At 52.8% G+C, this 18,999-nt stretch overlaps 7 protein-coding genes across 7 annotated transcripts; 4 read left to right on the forward strand and 3 right to left on the reverse strand.

Annotated features, from left to right (window-relative positions):
• Positions 1-1,322: 1,322 nt before the first annotated feature.
• On the forward strand, positions 1,323-3,025 carry NECHADRAFT_91030 (uncharacterized protein; the record flags this gene model as incomplete). The annotated part of the gene is made up of 4 exons (XM_003045973.1): positions 1,323-1,476; positions 1,544-2,889; positions 2,927-2,947; positions 2,978-3,025. 4 exons carry the CDS (start codon positions 1,323-1,325, stop codon positions 3,023-3,025), a joined length of 1,569 nt encoding a protein of 522 aa, XP_003046019.1.
• A 1,679-nt stretch (positions 3,026-4,704) lies between these two features.
• On the forward strand, positions 4,705-5,397 carry NECHADRAFT_33948 (uncharacterized protein; the record flags this gene model as incomplete). Its single annotated transcript, XM_003045974.1, has 2 exons — positions 4,705-5,057; positions 5,112-5,397. 2 exons carry the CDS (start codon positions 4,705-4,707, stop codon positions 5,395-5,397), a joined length of 639 nt encoding a protein of 212 aa, XP_003046020.1.
• Positions 5,398-5,758: 361 nt separating this feature from the next.
• NECHADRAFT_76438 (uncharacterized protein) lies at positions 5,759-7,804 on the reverse strand (the record flags this gene model as incomplete). Its single annotated transcript, XM_003046542.1, has 1 exon — positions 5,759-7,804. One exon carries the CDS (start codon positions 7,802-7,804, stop codon positions 5,759-5,761), a length of 2,046 nt encoding a protein of 681 aa, XP_003046588.1.
• Positions 7,805-8,562: 758 nt separating this feature from the next.
• Positions 8,563-10,471, reverse strand: NECHADRAFT_91033 (uncharacterized protein; the record flags this gene model as incomplete). Its single annotated transcript, XM_003046543.1, has 4 exons — positions 8,563-8,907; positions 8,955-9,246; positions 9,294-9,729; positions 9,778-10,471. The coding sequence occupies 4 exons, from the start codon at positions 10,469-10,471 to the stop codon at positions 8,563-8,565; spliced, it is 1,767 nt and encodes a 588-aa protein (XP_003046589.1).
• Positions 10,472-11,558: 1,087 nt separating this feature from the next.
• On the forward strand, positions 11,559-14,219 carry NECHADRAFT_76439 (uncharacterized protein; the record flags this gene model as incomplete). The annotated part of the gene is made up of 3 exons (XM_003045975.1): positions 11,559-11,579; positions 11,643-11,854; positions 11,912-14,219. The coding sequence occupies 3 exons, from the start codon at positions 11,559-11,561 to the stop codon at positions 14,217-14,219; spliced, it is 2,541 nt and encodes an 846-aa protein (XP_003046021.1).
• Positions 14,220-14,349: 130 nt separating this feature from the next.
• On the reverse strand, positions 14,350-16,074 carry NECHADRAFT_32155 (uncharacterized protein; the record flags this gene model as incomplete). Its single annotated transcript, XM_003046544.1, has 1 exon — positions 14,350-16,074. One exon carries the CDS (start codon positions 16,072-16,074, stop codon positions 14,350-14,352), a length of 1,725 nt encoding a protein of 574 aa, XP_003046590.1.
• Positions 16,075-18,254: 2,180 nt separating this feature from the next.
• Positions 18,255-18,996, forward strand: NECHADRAFT_33738 (uncharacterized protein; the record flags this gene model as incomplete). Its single annotated transcript, XM_003045976.1, has 2 exons — positions 18,255-18,382; positions 18,444-18,996. The coding sequence occupies 2 exons, from the start codon at positions 18,255-18,257 to the stop codon at positions 18,994-18,996; spliced, it is 681 nt and encodes a 226-aa protein (XP_003046022.1).
• Positions 18,997-18,999: the final 3 nt, after the last annotated feature.

Below are 18,999 nucleotides of genomic sequence, written 5' to 3' on the forward strand. Positions count from 1 at the left end.
CCACACACGTTCCATATGTTCTGCACTTGAAAGTGACTAGTTTTGCAGCTCGGCTCCCCTGACAAGGAAAGGCTTCCCGTTTACCTGAAGCTATCTTATTGACGGTTCATCCTCCGAAACGTACAGTTTGACAGTCATCTTTGAGGCTTCTTGAGTAGTGATGCTTGCAAGCCCATAATGAGACGCTTTGGGTGCGTTGATAAACCCATTGTCTTTTCCCTCATCATTCATCGCTAATCGGTATAGCTGAGACCGAATAGACTTTAACCGGGATCAACCGCTCTGGCTGAATACCATGCATAGATATTGCAACAAGGTTCAGCTGTGGTTGATCAGCTTGGGCGCTCATTTGCATTGAGCCAATCGCAGCATTTACGGCTACTGGTTCCGGCGGATTGGCAGCCAAGAAGGATAAGCTAGCCGTAGGGCCAATGAGCGGGATTACGGCTTCGATCAAGCCCTGGAACACCGAGAGTAATGCGCCAAGAGCAGCCCCTGGGATTCACACAAGGGCCATGGTGCGCCATGAAAGCCGCTGAGGCTGTACCACCTTACCACCGGTACCCCAGTAAACTAGCATGTTTCAGGGGAAGCAAGTGTGAAATAGACTAGGTAACCTCAGATACTTTGATCTCACCATGATCATCTTGTTGCCAGCACTGTTGTCCTGTACAAGGAGTCCTTCGGCGTCTAGTCCAGAGCAGAGCCATTCGCAGCGGATCCTTTGACGCGTTAAAGCACCAAAAGACCTATTAGTCAAGTGTACGGTGTGAAGTGCTTCCAAGTTCTCCCCACGGACATTCTCCGGTGTTTTTGAGGAGGAAATCGACCTCATCTGAAACTGTGGTTGTTTGTGTAGATCCCGTATATGGATCGTCTCATAGAAATAATCTCGTATGATCCTACCTAAATTATGGCCAGTTTAAAACGACAATCAAAGAAATAGAGGGCAGTTGTTAATCTCACATAATTACTGAGCTTCTGCTCGAACATGAGCAAGCACAACTTGCTTTCTTCTCGGGATTTACGTTGACCCCCTCAGGACGAGTCACTAACATATTGTGCTATTCTGTCACCTGCATATGCAATCATGCAGCTTGCCCTCATTCCTAGGCCACCCCTTGGTCTCTTTATTCACTTGCCCCGCCTTCGGGATCATTTTACCCGAGTAGTGGCCTGTTCTGTTTAGCCGGACGGTTATTTGCCCTCTCTTAAAGCGGTGACTTTGTTGAGGCGATTCAGAGGCAGCTCAAATTCCCTTACACTTTACTGCCCTCTCGACCAAAAAAAACACTAGAATTTTTTATCTTTATTGGTGAAGCATGGGCGAGAATAACCCCATTATTCCCGGCTTCGCGCCGGATCCTTCAGTTGTCCGTATCGACGACACCTTTTATCTTGTCAACTCGAGTTTCCATCTATTCCCTGGTCTGCCCATCTTTGCTTCAAAGGATCTTGTATCCTGGGAACACATTGGTGCGTGGTTATCTTATATGGACCATGTCGTTCGTGGGTACGAAATAATGGTTACTGACCGTCATAGGCAACGCCATTAACCGGCTGTCTCAGCTTTCCCTGTCGGCAGCTACTACACGGATTCACCACCTAGATGGCCCTCCCGGCGATGTCATTGTTGAAACAGGAGGCCTCTGGGCTCCAACCATTCGTCATCACCGTGGGAGGACATATATCATCTGCACAAATATTTGTCACGTGGATCCAGAGCTAAAGCCCGGTGAGGAGCCGCCTCATCCTTCCGAGCTTGTCAAGACAAAGAATTTCATCATCTCCACTGATGATATCGCGTCTGGCCAGTGGAGCGACCCGGTCTATGTAGACTTCTGGGGTATTGACCCAGACCTCTTTTTTGATGATGACGGTCGAGTCTTTATCGCTGGATGTTTATGGAGCAAGGATCTTGTGGAGGAGCCCACGATCCATGGCATTGAAATCAACATCGATACCGGCGAGCATCTTGCACCCCCGAGACTCATGTGGACTGGCTCAAGCAAGATTACACCCGAGGGCCCTCACATCTACAAGCGAGATGGTTGGTACTACCTCCTCATTGCCGAGGGCGGAACATTCGAAGGACATCAGCTTTCGGCTGCCCGCTCTAGAGACCTCTGGGGGCCGTACGAGGACTGTCCTAACAACCCCGTTCTGGCGCCAAGCCCTGGCAGCAGCGGCTACAAATATATCCAACACAACGGCCATGGAGATCTGGTCCAGGGTACGCAGGGCAACTGGTGGATCGTGTGCCTAGCTGTTCGAAAGGACCAGCAGGGACGATACGGAATGGGCCGTGAAACCTTCCTGACGCCAGTCCAATGGTCTACCGGAGATTCATGGCCGGTGATTCAGCAGCCTATTGAGTCTTTTCCTCGTATGGGCAGACAGGATAACATTCCCTCTCGCCTGAATCCCACGGTTGATTTAGTCTACCTACGCGACCCAGACCTCAGCGCCTATCAAATCAGTGACGATGCTCGACAGGTCACCATCCGAGCATCTTCAACTGACCTCTCCGAACCCTCAGCTGCTGTATCCTTCTTAGGTCGAAGGCAACGCTCTCTTCACGGAGAAGATCGAGTGGTTCTCGCTGTAGATCAGGCGGAATCTTCTTCAGTGATCGCGGGTCTGGCTTGCTTCAAAGACGAACACCGCTACGCAAGAGTCTTTTATGACTTTTCCGACCATTCTGTCCACTTTGAAGTCAAGAATACCGGGAGAGCAAAGACTATATGCAATCGTACCCAAGTCGCCTCGCTAAAGGACATGGGAAATCCAACAGGCGCCTTTAACATTCACTTCAGGTTGATGTACTCGGAGTCAAACCTTGATTTCACGTGGATGACTGAGCACCCCGAGACAGGAGACACCGGCTGGGTGTTGGCTGGCAATGTTGACATCTTGGATCTGACAGATCGGGACTTTACTGGTCCTTGTGTGGGTGTCTTTGTCACGAATAAGAAAGGGGACGCCGATTACGAGTGCACCTTTAGGGATATTTCAATCTGTATAAAACAGACTTTCGATTAGTTCATCATTTAAGATATCAGGTCACATTTTTGGGCCAGGAAATCATACTATTGAGCGCTATTGATTTTGGTGAGAAGAGCTGCCCATATAAGCGTAAGGTCATCAACTTCCCGCGTGATCGACATCTGACTGGCCTCTTTAACTCAAGAGTACAGGCTACTCGTTCTTGGTAGATGCTATCTATGACTGATCTGCTTGATGGCTACCCGAACCTTTGGTGCTTTGAGATCGTTCATGCCACTCTTTGGGTAACGGTTGATCCAAAACAATGAAACAAAGTCTTTTTTACTTTCTGTGTATTATTATATCTAAGACACGCTCGTCCAAGAGGGTCACTCAACCTGTCGTCAGGCTCTAGACCATGAGGCGCAACACTTTGAAATATGCAATTGCTTGAGGCTATTTTTCCTTTACTCGGTAATCTGACATAAATTTTACACGGTATCATAGTCTACATTGACCATTGATAATGAAGTTGGGGTTGAGTTCGAATATATCAGTCCTTCACGGCGAGCCTTGTCTCAGCAGCTGTCAAACATCAAGTGCGATACGGACCAAGCGCCAACGCCGACGGGGATGACATTAAACTCATATTAATGCAATATCAACTATTAAAGGCATCATCGCTTGGCTCATTCTTCCTTATTGGTGTCATCTGCAGTCTTGACGGTTGCTCACAGCACCGTCTACATTATTTCTCATGATCCTCTAGGGTGGCTAATAACCTGGCCTCGGGGTAGCTTGTAAATTAATGAACCCTGTACTTCGTAGTTACATGCCCGTTTGCAAGTTGCACTTTTTGGGTCAAGTACGGAGTGTATGTTTATGGAAACGAAACCTGAGACCAACAACGCAGAGCTGAAACACAGCGCATCAACTCGCCTGTGTCTTATATGCCATGCACAGGAGCTAAGCCTTGTATGTACAGCTTGAATTTCGCAGACAAAAAGTGACTGCTGTCAGCAAGACACACGTAAGCATTACTGCATTCACGATGCATCTGCAGAGAATTCCAAGACAGACAGACACAGAGGGGAATGGCGACACCTTGGAGGCCTGGAGAGATTCTCCCACCCGGCATGATTTGAAATATTGCCAGTTCCAATTCCCCCAGCCAAACCAAAATTCCTCACTAGCATGGGTGTAAAGCTTGGCCGACCAGAGGCTGTGCTGGATATGACGGCGGTCGCATGGACCCTAGACCCTTGACCCTGGTGAAACCTTGTCCCTTTCTGGGGGTCGCTTCGACGGCATGCATCTGCCGGCGCCAAAGGCAATTAAGTGCCATACGAGAATGAAAGGCCTCGGCTCTTGGAAGCTTCCGGTTTGATCAAGCGCGCCCTTCTAAAACGCTGCTTGGCTCATACCCCGACTCGGGCGCATCAAACTGTCCGTCGTCGTGGCTGTGTAAGAGATGCGTCCAGGGGCGGCCGCCTCTTGCTTCATCCCTGTTTGAGGCTAACCCCTCGATGAGTTTGGGGATACTACGTACTACTTTTATTGTTTTTGGTCTTGATATCAAGAGTATAAAGAGCTTCAAGGTTGACTCTGTTTTGTTTGGATCATCAATCAATCTAATCACACTCATCTTTTGTATATACAAGCCAGCCTTGCACCTCTATACCCACCAACCCGTCTTTCACCATCAATCAATCAATCACAATGCACTCCTCTACTCTCCTCTTCTCTCTCATCCCCGCCGCTCTCGGCGCAGTCCACAAGGTCAAGGTCGGCGATGGAGGCCTCACCTTTTCGCCTGCCGACCTGAAGGCCGCCGTTGGAGACACAGTCGAGTTCCACTTCTACAAGGGCACACACTCTGTCGCCCAGAGCAGCTTCGACAAGCCTTGCGAGCCCCTCAACAGCACCGCCTTCTTCAGCGGTGACTTTAGCGTCAGTGATGCGGTCAGCGATGAGGTCTTCACCATCAATGTCGATGCCGAGACCCCCATCTGGTACTACTGTGCCATTCAGGGCCACTGCCAGGGTGGTATGGTTGGTGTCATCAATGCTCCGTAAATTTGCCCCGACACTCAAAAGTTTGATTCAATACTAACCTTGTACATTAGATCCAGCGGACAGAGGACCCTTGCGGCCTACAAGAAGGCAGCTGCTGACGTTGATGAGACCGTCGAGCCCAGCTCTACTGGTGGCGGCGAGCTTGGCCCTGCTGCCACGGCCTCCTCGGGCTCTTCTGATGGTTCCACATCAACTGGAAGCGCCGCCTCTAGCACCGCCAGCTCGACCGAGAGCGCAGCACCCAACGCCGGTATCGAGGCCCGGGGTGAGATCCGCTGGGGACTCATGAGCCTGGGTGTCGCCATGGCTGGTTTCGTTGGCGGTCTGATGATGTAAACGGACATCTAAAAGGGACGGCATCAGACTACGAGAATGGTCATTGTCTGTGAGAGTGGAGGAATTCTACTGCCAAGAGCAAAACGGATCACCGGCCTAGAGCCATTCACAAGGGATCCAAGTTGAAACACAGCTGCTAGACAGCATGTAATGACTGTACTGAATACCCAAATCAATTGAGATTGTATGAATACGCTTGAAGTTTATAAGCCTGTTGGGAGCATCTGTTTCAAGTGAAAGAAAAGTGTAGACATTAAGGAAGGTTGACTATATAGACCCGTGTATTCTCCATGGCTAGTCGTTTAAACGAGCTTCCGTCTTCATACACCTCTAGCTTCCCCCTTTCTATGAGAAACTGGTTCTAGGCAAAGTTGGCTGCCTCGGTCGTAGTGGCAGCACGTGTCGAGGTCAAGAGAGTCGTAGCAGTGTTAGCCCCAGGGGTAGCCAAGAAGAAGTTGGCATTGTTCGGAGCAGCACACGTGTTATCGGGCTTAGGAGTATTATCATCCATAGGCTGGGCGTAGGTGGTTAAAGCCATGTTCTTGCCGTTGCAGGCATAGCAGTCAAGGTCGACAAACTCAAGAAGACTGGAATCATCGGGCTCCGAGATATCCTCAACGCGGTCCGTATACAACAGACAGTTGCGCTGCTCATTAGGATCCGAGGACAGAGAGAAGGCGACGCAGCCCGTGTAAGTCGCGCAGGCTCCGGCACACGTCTCTTCGGGGGTGCAGTCTGGTGCGGTGAGTCTGAGCCAGGGCTGGGCACACTGCTTGAGCGTGGCCTTTCGGCGGACACATGTTGGCGCTGGAGTATCGGCAAACTTGTTCAAACAGACGTTATCAGCTGGGGGCTGCCAGCAGGGGATTTGCCAGGCGCAGCTGCGGTCGTAGGCCCAGATGTTTGTATCGCCAGAAGGACCGGTGGGCGAGTCGGCGGCTAGTCTGGTGGAATAAATACGGCATTCCTTGTGGCAATCGTTGACATATCGATACTCGAAGTGACCGCACTCATCATCACCGAGGCAGCGGGTAGCACATTGCTCCTTTTCGATGTTACCCACGAAGGAGAAGTAGTAATCTGGGTCCGCTGTGACAGGTCTCTTGTCGCAACCCTTGCCGTCATCAGGGTTGGATCCAACGTTGGCACAGATTCTGCTGATTGTGGGCTCAGATGATGCAGAGGATGTGGTTGAGCTCATGGTGATGGACTCCTCCGAGGCAGTGGTGGATACCTCAGAAGCAGTGGTGCTCTCAGATGTCTCCTGGGAGGTGATGGTAGACTCGCTCTCGGTTGTGGATTGGGCTTTAGTAGTTGTGCCAGTCTCGGCATCTTCAGTCTGGGAAGTCTCAGAAGCAGTAGTCGTGCTAGTTTCAGCGCCCTCGGTTTGCGAGGTCTCGGTGGCGGTGGTAGTGCCAGTCTCAACATCGCTGGTCTCGGTGCTAGCAGCCGTGCTGGTCTCGATATCGCTAGTCTCAGTGCCGGTAGTCGTTCCAGTCTCGACATCAGTCTGAGAGGTTTCCACACCGGTAGTAGCGGTCGTCTCAGCGCTCTCAGTCTGCGAGGTCTCAGTGCCGGTGACAGTCTGACTCTCGGTTTCAGTGAGCTCGGTGCTAGTGACAGTCTGGCTCTCCGTTCCAGGAAGTTCAGAGCTAGTAGCAGTCTCAGTCTCAGTCTCAGGAGGCACAGTTCCCGTAGAACTGGCCTGGGAAGTCTCGGTATCGGAAGTAGTTGTAGGGGATTCGACATCGTCGTCATCACCGACGAGGTCAAAGTCATCGATGTTCTGAGGAGTAACCTGGTTGGACATGAAGATGGAGTCGACGTAAATCATGGCCGCATTACCGCTGCCGCACTGCATCTGAATAGAAAAGATAGCCGAGTTCGCCGGGGCACTGGCCTGCCTGACGACGGAACTGTAGGCAGCAGTAGGGCCCGAGGTGGAGATCGCCTGCTCGTAGAAGGGATCGCCACCGAGGTAGGCTCTGATAAAGCAGCTCTCCGTGTTCTGGGGGTAGAGGACGATGGCAGTATAGAACCGGATAGTGTAGGGGGTAGACGGGTTCAGACCTGTCACCTGCTGCGAGATGCTAACATCCGGACCCAGGGCTCGCTTCGGGCTAGAGTCGGCGTGCATTTGAACACAGCCATTATCCTTGCTACCATCGCCCTTGTATCCCTCATCCGCATGCTGAGCATCACCGCTGCTCTCAAAGTCAACGATGCCACCATCGGGAGCCCTGCGGGCGAACTTGGCGCCCTTGAGCTCGTTGGTCACCACGGGAGCACTCGTAGACGTCGTCGTGGTCGCAAGATCCGTAGTCTTGCTGGGTCTACAAACACTAGCTAAGGCGAGCTGGACAGAACCCGAGAGGGCCAAGGCCGCCAGGGCCACGATGGAACGCATCGTGGGTTAAACGAAAGAATGGAAAAAGATCAAAAGAGTGGATAACAAAAGTTGGATGATGGAGCTTCTCAAAGACCCGGCAGAGAGTGAATGAGCCTTTCATATAGGGAGAGCATCTTGACCCGCCCCTGAGCTGGCTTACACGGGCGAGCTCATTTAGAGGCGCTAGAACGGCGATAGTGGCATGCGAAGCCTTGTGGCTTTCAAATAGTTTCACGGACGGCTCCGGGCTATCCATTCCCCATACGGCACTTGGAAAGCCCTCTCAACGGCCGATCTTGCCGATGAAGGAGATTGGGGACATTCCACAATTTCAACGGGGCATTGTTACGAGATACAGAGCATGTCGTGTAGTCTGTCGTGGAGTTGACTTGGAGTATCTGGCAGCTTGGTTCATGGTAAGAAGCGATCAACCGGCTGAAATGCCAATGCAGGGGTACTCACTGGTCTTTGGGCTTCTTGTACTCTGTACCCCGGTCGAATCCCCCGGTAAATGAAAGAAGCCGTCATTGTTTCAGCTGGCCCAGAAATCTAGAATGGCGCATATCAGATCAATAGCGCGTTGAGCTAGAGACTAGCCCAACCCAAGTCCCCTGATCGGCGGAGCTGCAAGGGCTTACGAGCAGTCATTGGTGATACGGATTAATATATTAATATTGGCAAATAAATTCTCTCGATACTCTCTCAAAGGTGCTCTGCCCTACTTGCGTAGTAGCGTCTGGGGTCAAATAAAGGGTTGTATGACAAGCAGTATTATGCTATTGTATGCCACTCTGGAGCCAGTCAAAGGTATTCAACAAATCAAACCGAAACCCCAGTGAATGCGGCAAAAGTGATCCTAAAGACTCTAAATCCCTGCTGTTTTCTGTGGCTGTGTTTAGATGCTGGTCAAGCACGCGTTGGATGATAGTCTGGCAGTCACCACACATTATGCTGTTTGGTGCAGTCGGGCCAACCCAATTCAGAAACGCGGCAAGCAAACTCAGCTGTTGGACGATACTCGACCGTGATAGCTCAGAGTTTAGAGGGTGAGTGCCATAAAATGTTGGTCGAAGCAGTTCCTGACAGAGTATGCCACCCCCTGGAGCAGCATAGGCCATCAACTATTATTCCATTAGACCTGACACTTGATTAAACCGCAACAACTCACCAGCCATTCGAAATTACGCCGCATTTCAGCGAACCGATCTTTATGTAACCAGAGAACAACAGTGACTCTGACTAAATTAAAGCTGGTGTTGAGCAAGTTGCCCTCGTCGACCCCACCATGCTGGAGGAGCAGCCTCTCTACCAAAAAGATGTTTCGTAGATGAGCCAAGTAAGTCAAGATCCTGACGTAAAGAATCTTGATGTCAAGGTTGGGGTCGGACAGATCCTCGTGGTTATATTTTAGGCTTGAGGGGTATTCAGAAAAGACTTTGAGTTGACGTGCTTTAATGCTTCTGGTTGAATGTCAGCTCGTGTGTCTCTGAGAGGCCAGTCAACGTACTCAAGGTAATCAACTGTGATATTAGCATCGTTGCCGAGTGCAATCTCGACCAACTCATCGAGGACATAGGACAACATTATGCGTGCCCTCATGAACGTGACGCTGTGAACTCTTCCCTGTGTTTGCCAGCCCCTGTCGTCTAGCGTTTTCATAGCCTCGCCTAGAATAGCCTCGTCCGACATTAAATCCTCATCTTGAAGATCCAAGGGGAGCGCAGTTGAGCAGTAGCGGCGACTTATGAGTGGAGGTCTGCCAGAGAAGGAAACGATGGATTTGTCGGTGAAGAAGATGTAAGAAAAAAGACGCCGCTTGTATTCGGTGCAGAATGAAGGCACTTCTTTTTGGATATGTGATTTCGAGGCACCGTCCTGAGCGTGGAGCCCGAGGAATATCATCATGGACACAGCCAAGCTGTGCGAGTCCCAGAACGTAGAGCCTATCTTGATTCAGTATCCGGTTCTCGGGCATGCAGCCATTGACTTACTCGCGTCTCCGTAAATCAACGTCCCAAGTGTACCCTTTCGACGGCAGAGATCAAGAAGTAGGGCGTTTCCCGCGGTAAAGTGGCGTGAGATTTCGATACAGTAGCCCAGGCTGGTCAAGGCAAGTTCAGTTGATTCTTTGCCTGGCACCCACTGCAGTTGACGGGGATCAAGAGACCCTAGAGCATCTGATAGACCCTCTATATGAGCCCAAAGGAGACCGATCGCTTCCCATCGTAAATTTTGACCACAAAATTGATCCATCCAATCTTTGGCATTGGTTAAATCATCTCTCATGGGCCGTGCTGTGTTGCGGCATAGCACATCGGCAACCTTTTCCAGAGGGGAATCGTGTTGAGCAAAGTATGTAAATATGTCTTGGAGTGATTGGATAATTCTGGCTACCGCAACATGGGTCCAGGATTTCTTGCTGGCGGATGAAGGATCACCGTAGAATGCCATGCAAGCATCTCGCTGGCCTGGGAGATACTGCAGAACGAGAAGACACATCTGACGAGTGGGGAGAGGCAGATCGTGAAATCCAATGTCCAACTGATCTTGCTGCCGAGCTGTTTCTGACTCAATATTTGGGGTGTCAGGCTGCTCGAGGATGGAGAGGCTATCTCTGGTTTCTTTAAAGACGGAAGCATGACTCGTAGACCCGAGGTAGCCTGGACCAAAGACAGAGTTGCGCATGACTGTCCTGGAAGACTGAGATGACGGAGAAGATACTTCAGGCTGTTCTGAGTAAAATTGAATTCTGCTCCTCGATCTTGAGGTTGTCGTTGTATAGACGCATCGATTGGTCTCTCCTCGCTTTCGACATCGATCACAGCTAGGTCGAGTGTGATCACAAGCTACTTTGCGTGCTCGACATGGATCACAAGCTTCCGGTCTGCCATTTGGCCTTCGAGGTGGATGATCTTGATTGGTTCTCATTTCAAGTTTCTGGAAAGATTCAAATATGAGGTTAAGTTCACGTGTAAGTTGAAGATGAGGAACCCGTCATGTTTAAGGTGCTGTAGCTCGGACCGAAGCCATGAGATGAAGATGCTACTGGTTCGTTCTGCCTCGAAAACTGGGTATCCGGCTTCGGCTTCGGCTTCGGCTTGGTCTGCTTACAATTTCTATTGGCCTTAGACATTGTCTTGAGGATGTAATAATTGACCAATCGTCAATGAATGTGAATTTTACAACTTTCTATGCCAGTTTTTCGGATACAAGATACATCACATGCTGGTTTTTCGAGTCGCGCACCCACCAATGGTGCAAGGTTGAGCTTTGACTCTTTTCAACGGCCGCAGCTTTACGAGAACAGTTGATAAGAAAAATACAGAAACGATAAAGATATATCGTAACAAGAAGTGATACTTGCGATCTCTTTAATCTATTTTCCCCCTAACTTCTATTCCATCTTGAAAGTTATTCTTAGAGGAGGATACACTAATATTCTTCTCGCGCTGGGAGGTGTGGGCGGCCCACCAAGGGCTTGGAAAAAGTGACATTACTTGCCCGCCAACTCGACGCAAAAATTGGAGAAAACAAAGGGAAATGTGACATACCTTGAACAAGAGTCTGTATATCTTGCAACCATATGCTCTCCCTGAGGATAATCTGTGGGTCAAGGACCTGCAGCCCAGCCTCAAACCTAGCAGCATTAGCGCGCAGGCGGGGTGCTCAAAAGCGTAAAAGCGGCGGGGCATGGCCTGGGCCTTTACCTTTTTTCTGCCGTCGAAATTTCTGTCGCAAAGCTCAGCTCAATCACTCCAAAACATTTGCGACCATGGGCAAGAAGAGCTTCAGGGTGCGCACTCCCCCCAACCCGTAACGCGCCAATTGCGCTCTGCTGACTTGACGCGACATACAGGGAAAGAATAGAAGAGGCGGCGGCGGCGGCCGAGGAGGAGGCGCGCAGGACAGAGGCGGCTGGAGAGACTATCCCGTCATCCCCAAGGAGAACGAGAAGCTTCAGCGCTTCTACGATACCTTGCTTCAGCTCCCCGAGGAGGAGAAGAATGCTTACTGGGAGGCTCTCAGACGCGAGCTCCCCAACAGCTTCAGGTTTTGCGGTTCCAAAGGGTGCGTCTCACGTGTCGCCGTGTCGCGAACTGCCTGCTAACCTTGATCGCCACACAGTCACGCCCTCACCGTCAAGGGCCTCCTTCAGACCAGATACATCCCCGAGATCGTTAACATCGAGCACCAGGATGGTCGCCCTGTCGAGCCCCCTCAGCCTGTGCCTTGGTACCCCGACGATTTGGCCTGGTGGATGACCACTCCCAAGAACGTCATCCGCAAGTTCCCTCCCTTCGCCGCATTCCAAAAGTTCCTGGTCTCCGAGACGAGCGTTGGAAACATTAGCCGACAGGAAGTTGTCAGCATGATTCCTCCTCTGCTGATGGACCTCCACCCTGGCATGACCGTCCTGGACATGTGTGCCGCGCCTGGAAGCAAGGCGGCGCAGCTGCTTGAGATGATCCACCAGGGCGAGGAGGCTCGTGTTCGCAAGGTTCTCCGATCTTTCGCCAAGGATGATGGTTTGGACCTGGGCGCCGAGACGCAAGACGAGATCGAGGCCGATCTGGAAGCCGACCCTAGCGATGCCGGAAGAGCTACTGGTATGCTCATCGCCAACGACTCTGACTACAAGCGCGGCCACATGCTTGTTCACCAGTTGAAGCGACTCTCTTCCCCCAACCTTCTCGTCACGAACCACGACGCTACTCAGTTCCCCTCCATCAGGCTCCCCCCCAGAGAGGGTAACAGCAAGCCCACCTATCTCAAGTTCGACCGTATTCTGGCCGATGTCCCTTGCTCCGGTGACGGAACTCTGCGCAAGAATGCCAACATCTGGAAGGATTGGCAGCCTGGCAGTGCCCTGGGTCTGCACCAGACTCAGATCCGAATCCTGGTGCGAGCTCTTCAGCTGCTCAAGGTTGGCGGCCGAGTCGTCTTCTCCACCTGCAGCATGAATCCCGTCGAGAACGAGTCCGTCGTTGTCTCTGCCATTGAGCGATGTGGCGCTGAAAACGTCGAGATCGTCGACTGCAGTGACCAACTCCCCAACCTGAAGCGAAACCCTGGCATGAAGGACTGGAAGATTATGGACAAGAGCGCCAGGATCTGGAGTTCTTGGAAGGAGGTTGAGGACTTTGCCAAGGAGAGCCCTGACAACGTCATCCCCGGAAGAGTTGTCGAGACCATGTTCCCTCGGGTCGAGGGCTCTGACTGCGCTGATCTGCCTCTGGAACGCTGCATGAGAGTTTACCCCCACATGCAGGATACTGGTGGCTTCTTTATCACTGTTTTGGAAAAGAAGTCCGAGTTCAAGGCTCGAAACGAGAACGATCCCGGACCTCGGGCCCAGCCCAAGGCCAACGGCGAGGCCAAGGCTGCTTCCGACGAGAAGGAGCCTGCTAAGGAGGAGGCTGAGGCTGTCCCCGCTGCCACTGAGGCCGCCCCTGCTGCTGAGGAAGCCAAGCAGGAGGATGTCGCTATGGCGGATGCATCCACCAACGGACATAAGAGGCCGCTGGAGTCTGAGGATGCTGAGGACCAGCCCGCAAAGAAGGCCAAGACCGAAGTCGATACGTCAGCCAGCGCCACGCCTGTCCCTCAGGCTCAGGCAAAGAACCAGGAGGGCAGCAAGCCTCGCCGAAACGGCCCTGTTGAGGAGCCCTTCAAGTACCTTGACCCAGCTCACCCAACCGTCCAGAACATTAAGGACTTCTACCACATCTCTAGCCGTTTCCCCGATGATCGGTACATGGTGCGAAATGAGATGGGTGAGCCCGCCAAGGCCATCTACTACACCAGCGCTCTCCTCAGGGACATCCTGTCCGAGAACGAGGGCCGTGGAATCAAATTCATCCACGGCGGTGTTCGCATGTACATGAAGCAGGACGCCCCGTCCGCCGAGGTCTGCCGATGGCGCATCCAGGCTGAGGGTATGCCCATCCTTCAGGGTTACGTCGGCGAGCCCCGCGTCGTCCACCTCCATAACAAGGAGACCTTCCGGAAGCTGCTCATCGAGATGTTCCCTCGCATCAACGATGGCAAGTGGGAGCGATTCGATGAGATTGGCGAGCGTGTCCGTGACATCGGTATGGGCTGCGCCGTCCTTCGTATCGAGCCTGACGGTTCGGATCCCGACTTTGCTGAGCGTATGGCTCTGCCTATCTGGAAGAGCATTCACTCGCTCAACCTCATGTTGCCCAAGGAGGACCGATCTGCTATGCTCCTGCGTATTTTCAACGACACCTCCCCTCTTATCAACGTTACTTTGGAGAAGCAAAGGGTCGCCCAGCAAGCTAAGGAGGCCGAGGTTGAGGCTGGTGAGAAGGAGGCGGTTGACGTTGCGGATCTTCCTTCACCTGAGGAGCCTGCTGCGGAGCCGGTAAAGGAGGAGGCAGCTGGCGAGACAAAGGCTGAGGAGGCCGCGTGAAATGAGAATGGTAAATTGGGTGTACACGTGTTTGATTAAATTTTGGTGTTGTTACAATGTTTAAATCATGGTCAGGGATGAACTCTTGATACAGATGGTATAATACATGGGGCTTCCCCAACGTGTCCATTTACTCGTCCAAAAGACCGACGGTCCAGTGCACAATTCTGTCGACGCCTTGACCGTTGATAGCGCTTACCGGGATGGCAGTGCAGTCCTTGGTCCAGGCATTTTCAACGCCACTGGGATGCGGCTTGTCGCCCTTGGTGATGCCGTCGAGATATTCCTTGAGCTCTTTGAAGTTACTCTGAGTTTCTGGGAGGTCGGCCTTGGTTGCCACAACGAACCACGGCTTTCCAGCAATCTGAAGAGCAGGGGTCATCGTAGAGTCAGGTAGTCCGGTCTCAAACTCAGGGGGGAAATTCATGGGACCGTCCATGCCTGATTCAAGGTCCCAGTCAACGCGCGAGTCAATCTCGCGGTCTGCCTCCTCTTCATCGCGCATCTGGGCATATAAGCCGACTTCACGCCATAGCGCATCCAGAGCCTTGACAGCATTGCCCGCTGCAAGGTCAATGACAAAGGCGAGGACACCAGCACGCTCAACATGACGCAAGAAAGCAATTCCGAGACCGCGGTCCAGATGGGCACCCTCAATCAAACCCGGGATGTCAGCGATGGTGAAACGAGTGCGTGGCTCAGTCTCTATCTCCTCAGGGAGACCCATCTGAGCGGGATAACGGCGATAACTCTTGATAGTAGGTCGACCAGAATACTTATCAAGAACAACAGTGCCAATATTGGGCTGCAGAGTCGTAAAAGCCCAATTACCAACACGAGTACGGCTGTTGGTAATAGCACGAAGAAGGGTACTCTTCCCAGCGTTGGGTAGACCCACCAGCCCAACGTCGGCAAGGAGCTTGAGCTCAAGCTCAACCTTCATGCTGATGGCGTCTTCTCCCTTGGTCGCAAACATTGGGCGAGGGTGCGCTCGCGATGTGAAATGAGGGTTCCCCAAGCCACCGATACCGCCGGTTGCGAGGAGGATGGGCTTGGGCGTCGGACGAGACAGGTCGAGATGGATCTTGGGCGGAGGTTGCTTATAGAGGCGATGGCGCTTCGGAAGTCGAGGGAAGACGGTTTGCTTGACATCCGTCTTGGACAGACCGGGGTATAGCAACCACTTGCGACGCTCAGGGTTCTGGTCTTCCTCTTCCTCTTCCTCCTCAACCTCATTCTCCTCCTCTTCGTAAACTTCCTCGTCTTCCTCTTCCCTCTTCTGCCTTTCCGCAGCAGCCAGTCTCTCTTCCTTTTTGCGCGCCTTTTCCTGGACACGCCACAGCCGCATATCCATCTCCTCCTCAGCGACAGGATCCTCACGCTCCAGCTCCCGCACAACCGTTCCCACAGGCACCGTTATGATGACATCGTCACCCCGAGTACCGCTTTTTGCACTTCCTTGACCATGCTTTCCTCTACCCGCACGGATAAAGCGCTTCCGCGCAAGTTTGTGTAGCGAGGTCTCGCCGTGGGCAGCCTGGATGTAGACGTTGCCTCCATGACCACCGTCGCCGCCATTGGGAGGGCCCTCGGCGAGATATGCCTCACGCAAGAAGGAGATGCAACCGTTTCCACCTCGACCAGCATATAAGCTTAGCTGGGCCTTGTCTGAGAAGCTTGGGGCGGCATAGTCGTCGGGAGCTGGGTTGAGTCGTGTCTCCGGGAGGTCGTTGACAGTCGAGTTGTAGCGTCGTCGTAGAGCTGCTACGCTTGCAAAAGCGTGTCTTGACGCAAACAGCGACGGGTAGAGAAAGGGAAGGAAAGGCGCCGATGCGCTCGGACAACGCGGCGCCATGGTTAACAATTGAGCGACAAGCTCGTGCTTGAATCAAGCAACAATTTGATGTTGAAGCTCATTGACATTGACGCCAAAGCTTGGCCAAAATTTCTCCGATAAGAGCGGGGCCTGGGCGGGCAGGTGCGTTCACGAGAGAGCTATCCATAGATCTACACCATAACGGATACTGTATCTCATGACAATCTCAACCTAGGAAAGTCTAATCGTTAAGCAGGGGACGATTAAGTTGAATCATGTCTTCGACTCGTTCTATTTGTAGAAGAATGCCCTGCTCTATCCCTTCTCGTCCAATCTTGATCGCCATGTTACCGCGCTTCCCCGCCGTGGTCAGGAATACGTCCCAAATGGGAAAGAGGACTTTAGTGAATGTAGGCAACCGCGCATGCCTCCCGGCACTGTATGCCTCAGGTTATTATCTAGGACTCTCTCGTGAAACTACTAAGGCAGTCAGGATCGTTCATCTTAAAGTCACGGATCTCTTCCTCTTCTTCTTCCGTCCCTCTTCGCCGGAAGCGAAAGGCGATAACCGATACCGGGTTTCGACCGTCTTCTCTCATCTGACACAATCAACGTCCCATTGCCACTAGTCGATGCATTACATTGCCCTCACGGACCTTGTACCCGAGAAGTAGCTGTACGATTTGCCGAACGCTTTGGCCGGTTCTGAACGCACAAGCCAGGTTGTACAACCACGCAAATGTCAGTATGTTGCTGATGGAATTCTGCCCTTTCATCTAGTATACTAGAAACTAACAGTGAATGCTGATAGCTCGCGAATCAGCGACCCTTCTCGATGACTTGCCAATCAATGGACTCTCCAACGTCCCCTGGCCGTTCGTCTCGCCTCGCCCCGTCGGGATCCTGCAGCCAGACCGTAATGGCCCATAGTTGGCGCCGATTGCCATTCGGCCAGCAAGTGGACTGAGACCAACCGACCACCCCGATAGTGATGGAGCAGCAAGCGGCTGCTGACGCCAAAATGCGGTGAATCGGTGTTGCAGCGGACGGCAGCGCCAACGAAACCAAACGACTCTTGTGCTCTCCCTCACATCCGTCGACAGAGTCCTCTGTTTCCTCTTCTGCCGCCGGTTTGCCTCTTCGCTGGGGCTCCTTGCTGCTGACCTCGATCTCTATTCGTCCAATTTCGGCAAACGGTGCCCTGGCTCACCACCTCCAGCCCAACCGACTCCTCATTTGTCAAGCCCGACCATCTCCCGCCTTCTTTTAAGTTCGTCGGTTGGTTCAGCTCTGAGACTCGCTTCTCTACATGAAGCCCAGCCCAGCAGCCATCCATCTCTCGGACTCGGTCAACTTCGTCCCAGTTCCTCACGTCCACGTCCACGTTCCACTCACGCTCGACCTCCACCCCTCCCAGAGTGGTACTGCTGCTGCTCCTGCTGCTCATCAACACCACCCTTCCTGGCAGCGACACCTGAGAGCCGCAGCTTCGCCCAACGACGGTTCGCCGCCATCGACCCCTCCCTTGTACCAGCTCGAGGTCATTGGGTCAGCCTGCATACGCTCCGTGGTCCCGCATTCGAGCCACGACTGTAGACGTGGTCCGGCCGTCCTCATTCGATCTCTCCACATAGCTTCCTTCGCTTCCCCACGCGACTTCTTCCATCTCGCTCTTCAGTTTCTCCCTCCCCTTCCAGCTCGAGCCCCGAGAGCTGCTGGTGCTTGCCTTGCAGGATACATACTGGCTCCAGCGAAACAGCTGCTCTCTTCCCCCGTCTGTTGGTGTTGAACGGGCATACCAGACCATTTTCACGCCTGGTCTCGTTATCTCCTTACCGCCACGCCCGACAGACTCTAACACGGACGGCTCGTGCCTTTAAGCTACTGGTAGGTCAGTTTTTGACTCTTCTCTCCTCTGTAATTACACTTCCTGGCCCCCATCCCCGGCCTACGTCGTGCAATCTCGTCATCACTGGCCCTCTCTCCTACATCACACCTCATGAAATACGCCTGCGGGGCTGGAGGGGGATCTCAAACCTACCTTCACGTCGATGTCATGAGTTGACCGCCCGTTGCACACGACCCTACCCATCTACCTACCTACCTATTTTCCCCGACTCGATTCGACTCACTCCGGCTTCGTCGCCGCCGATTTGTCTGCCGCCTCCGCTAAGATGTATACCAGAAATTATCCGTTTGGCAAGCCCACCACCTACAGGATGGATCCCGATTGCGCGATATGCCACGCTCCGGCGTCAATGGCATGCGATTGTGAGGCCAAGGGACTTGACGTCGCCGTCAAGCAGGCCGAAGACCGCATGATGCGGTCGATATACACAGAGATACGGTTCGCAAGCCCGACTGATTATCAATCCCGACGTCAAGTCAATCCTAACTCTACTTGACAGATCTTGGGTCCGAGGACACGCACAGGACTACATTCTCGAGTACTTCCGCCTCCTCACCGATCAACGTAAGACAGCACACTCTGCCCACTTGGACCGTATCACCGCCCACGCATATCACTATTACCACGCACCACCTCACCCGACGCAGATTGCCGAAGCTCAAGCTTCCCTGAAGCGCGGCATTGATGAAGATTGGCAAGCGAGCGTACAGCGATACCCCGAAGTTCTTGAGTATTTCTTTGGCCTCGTTGAATTGACCCTGCCGGCGGAGGATGAGCCCGCGGTCAAGGATCCGCCCCTGGGATCTCTGTCAAACTTCCGCAAAGTAAATCGTCGAAGCGGAAGCGGCGGCGCCGGCGGCGGTGGTCCAGTGCCCGGAGGTTCTGCAGCCGTTGCACCCGTCGGATACCGCGACCCGGCCGCACTTCACTCTCAAACACCTCCTCCCATGCCCCGACTCGATCGCCGTACTCCAGGCCCCCGAGAGAGGCGACCTGCTGGCTTCGGGCCTCCTCCGCCACCGCCCGCAGCGTCTTACTATCCCGGCTACTGAAAG

The sequence above is a fragment of the Fusarium vanettenii genome (genome assembly GCF_000151355.1).
Source record: "Fusarium vanettenii 77-13-4 chromosome 2 genomic scaffold NECHAsca_18_chr2_1_0, whole genome shotgun sequence".
NCBI classification, from domain to species: domain Eukaryota; kingdom Fungi; phylum Ascomycota; class Sordariomycetes; order Hypocreales; family Nectriaceae; genus Fusarium; species Fusarium vanettenii.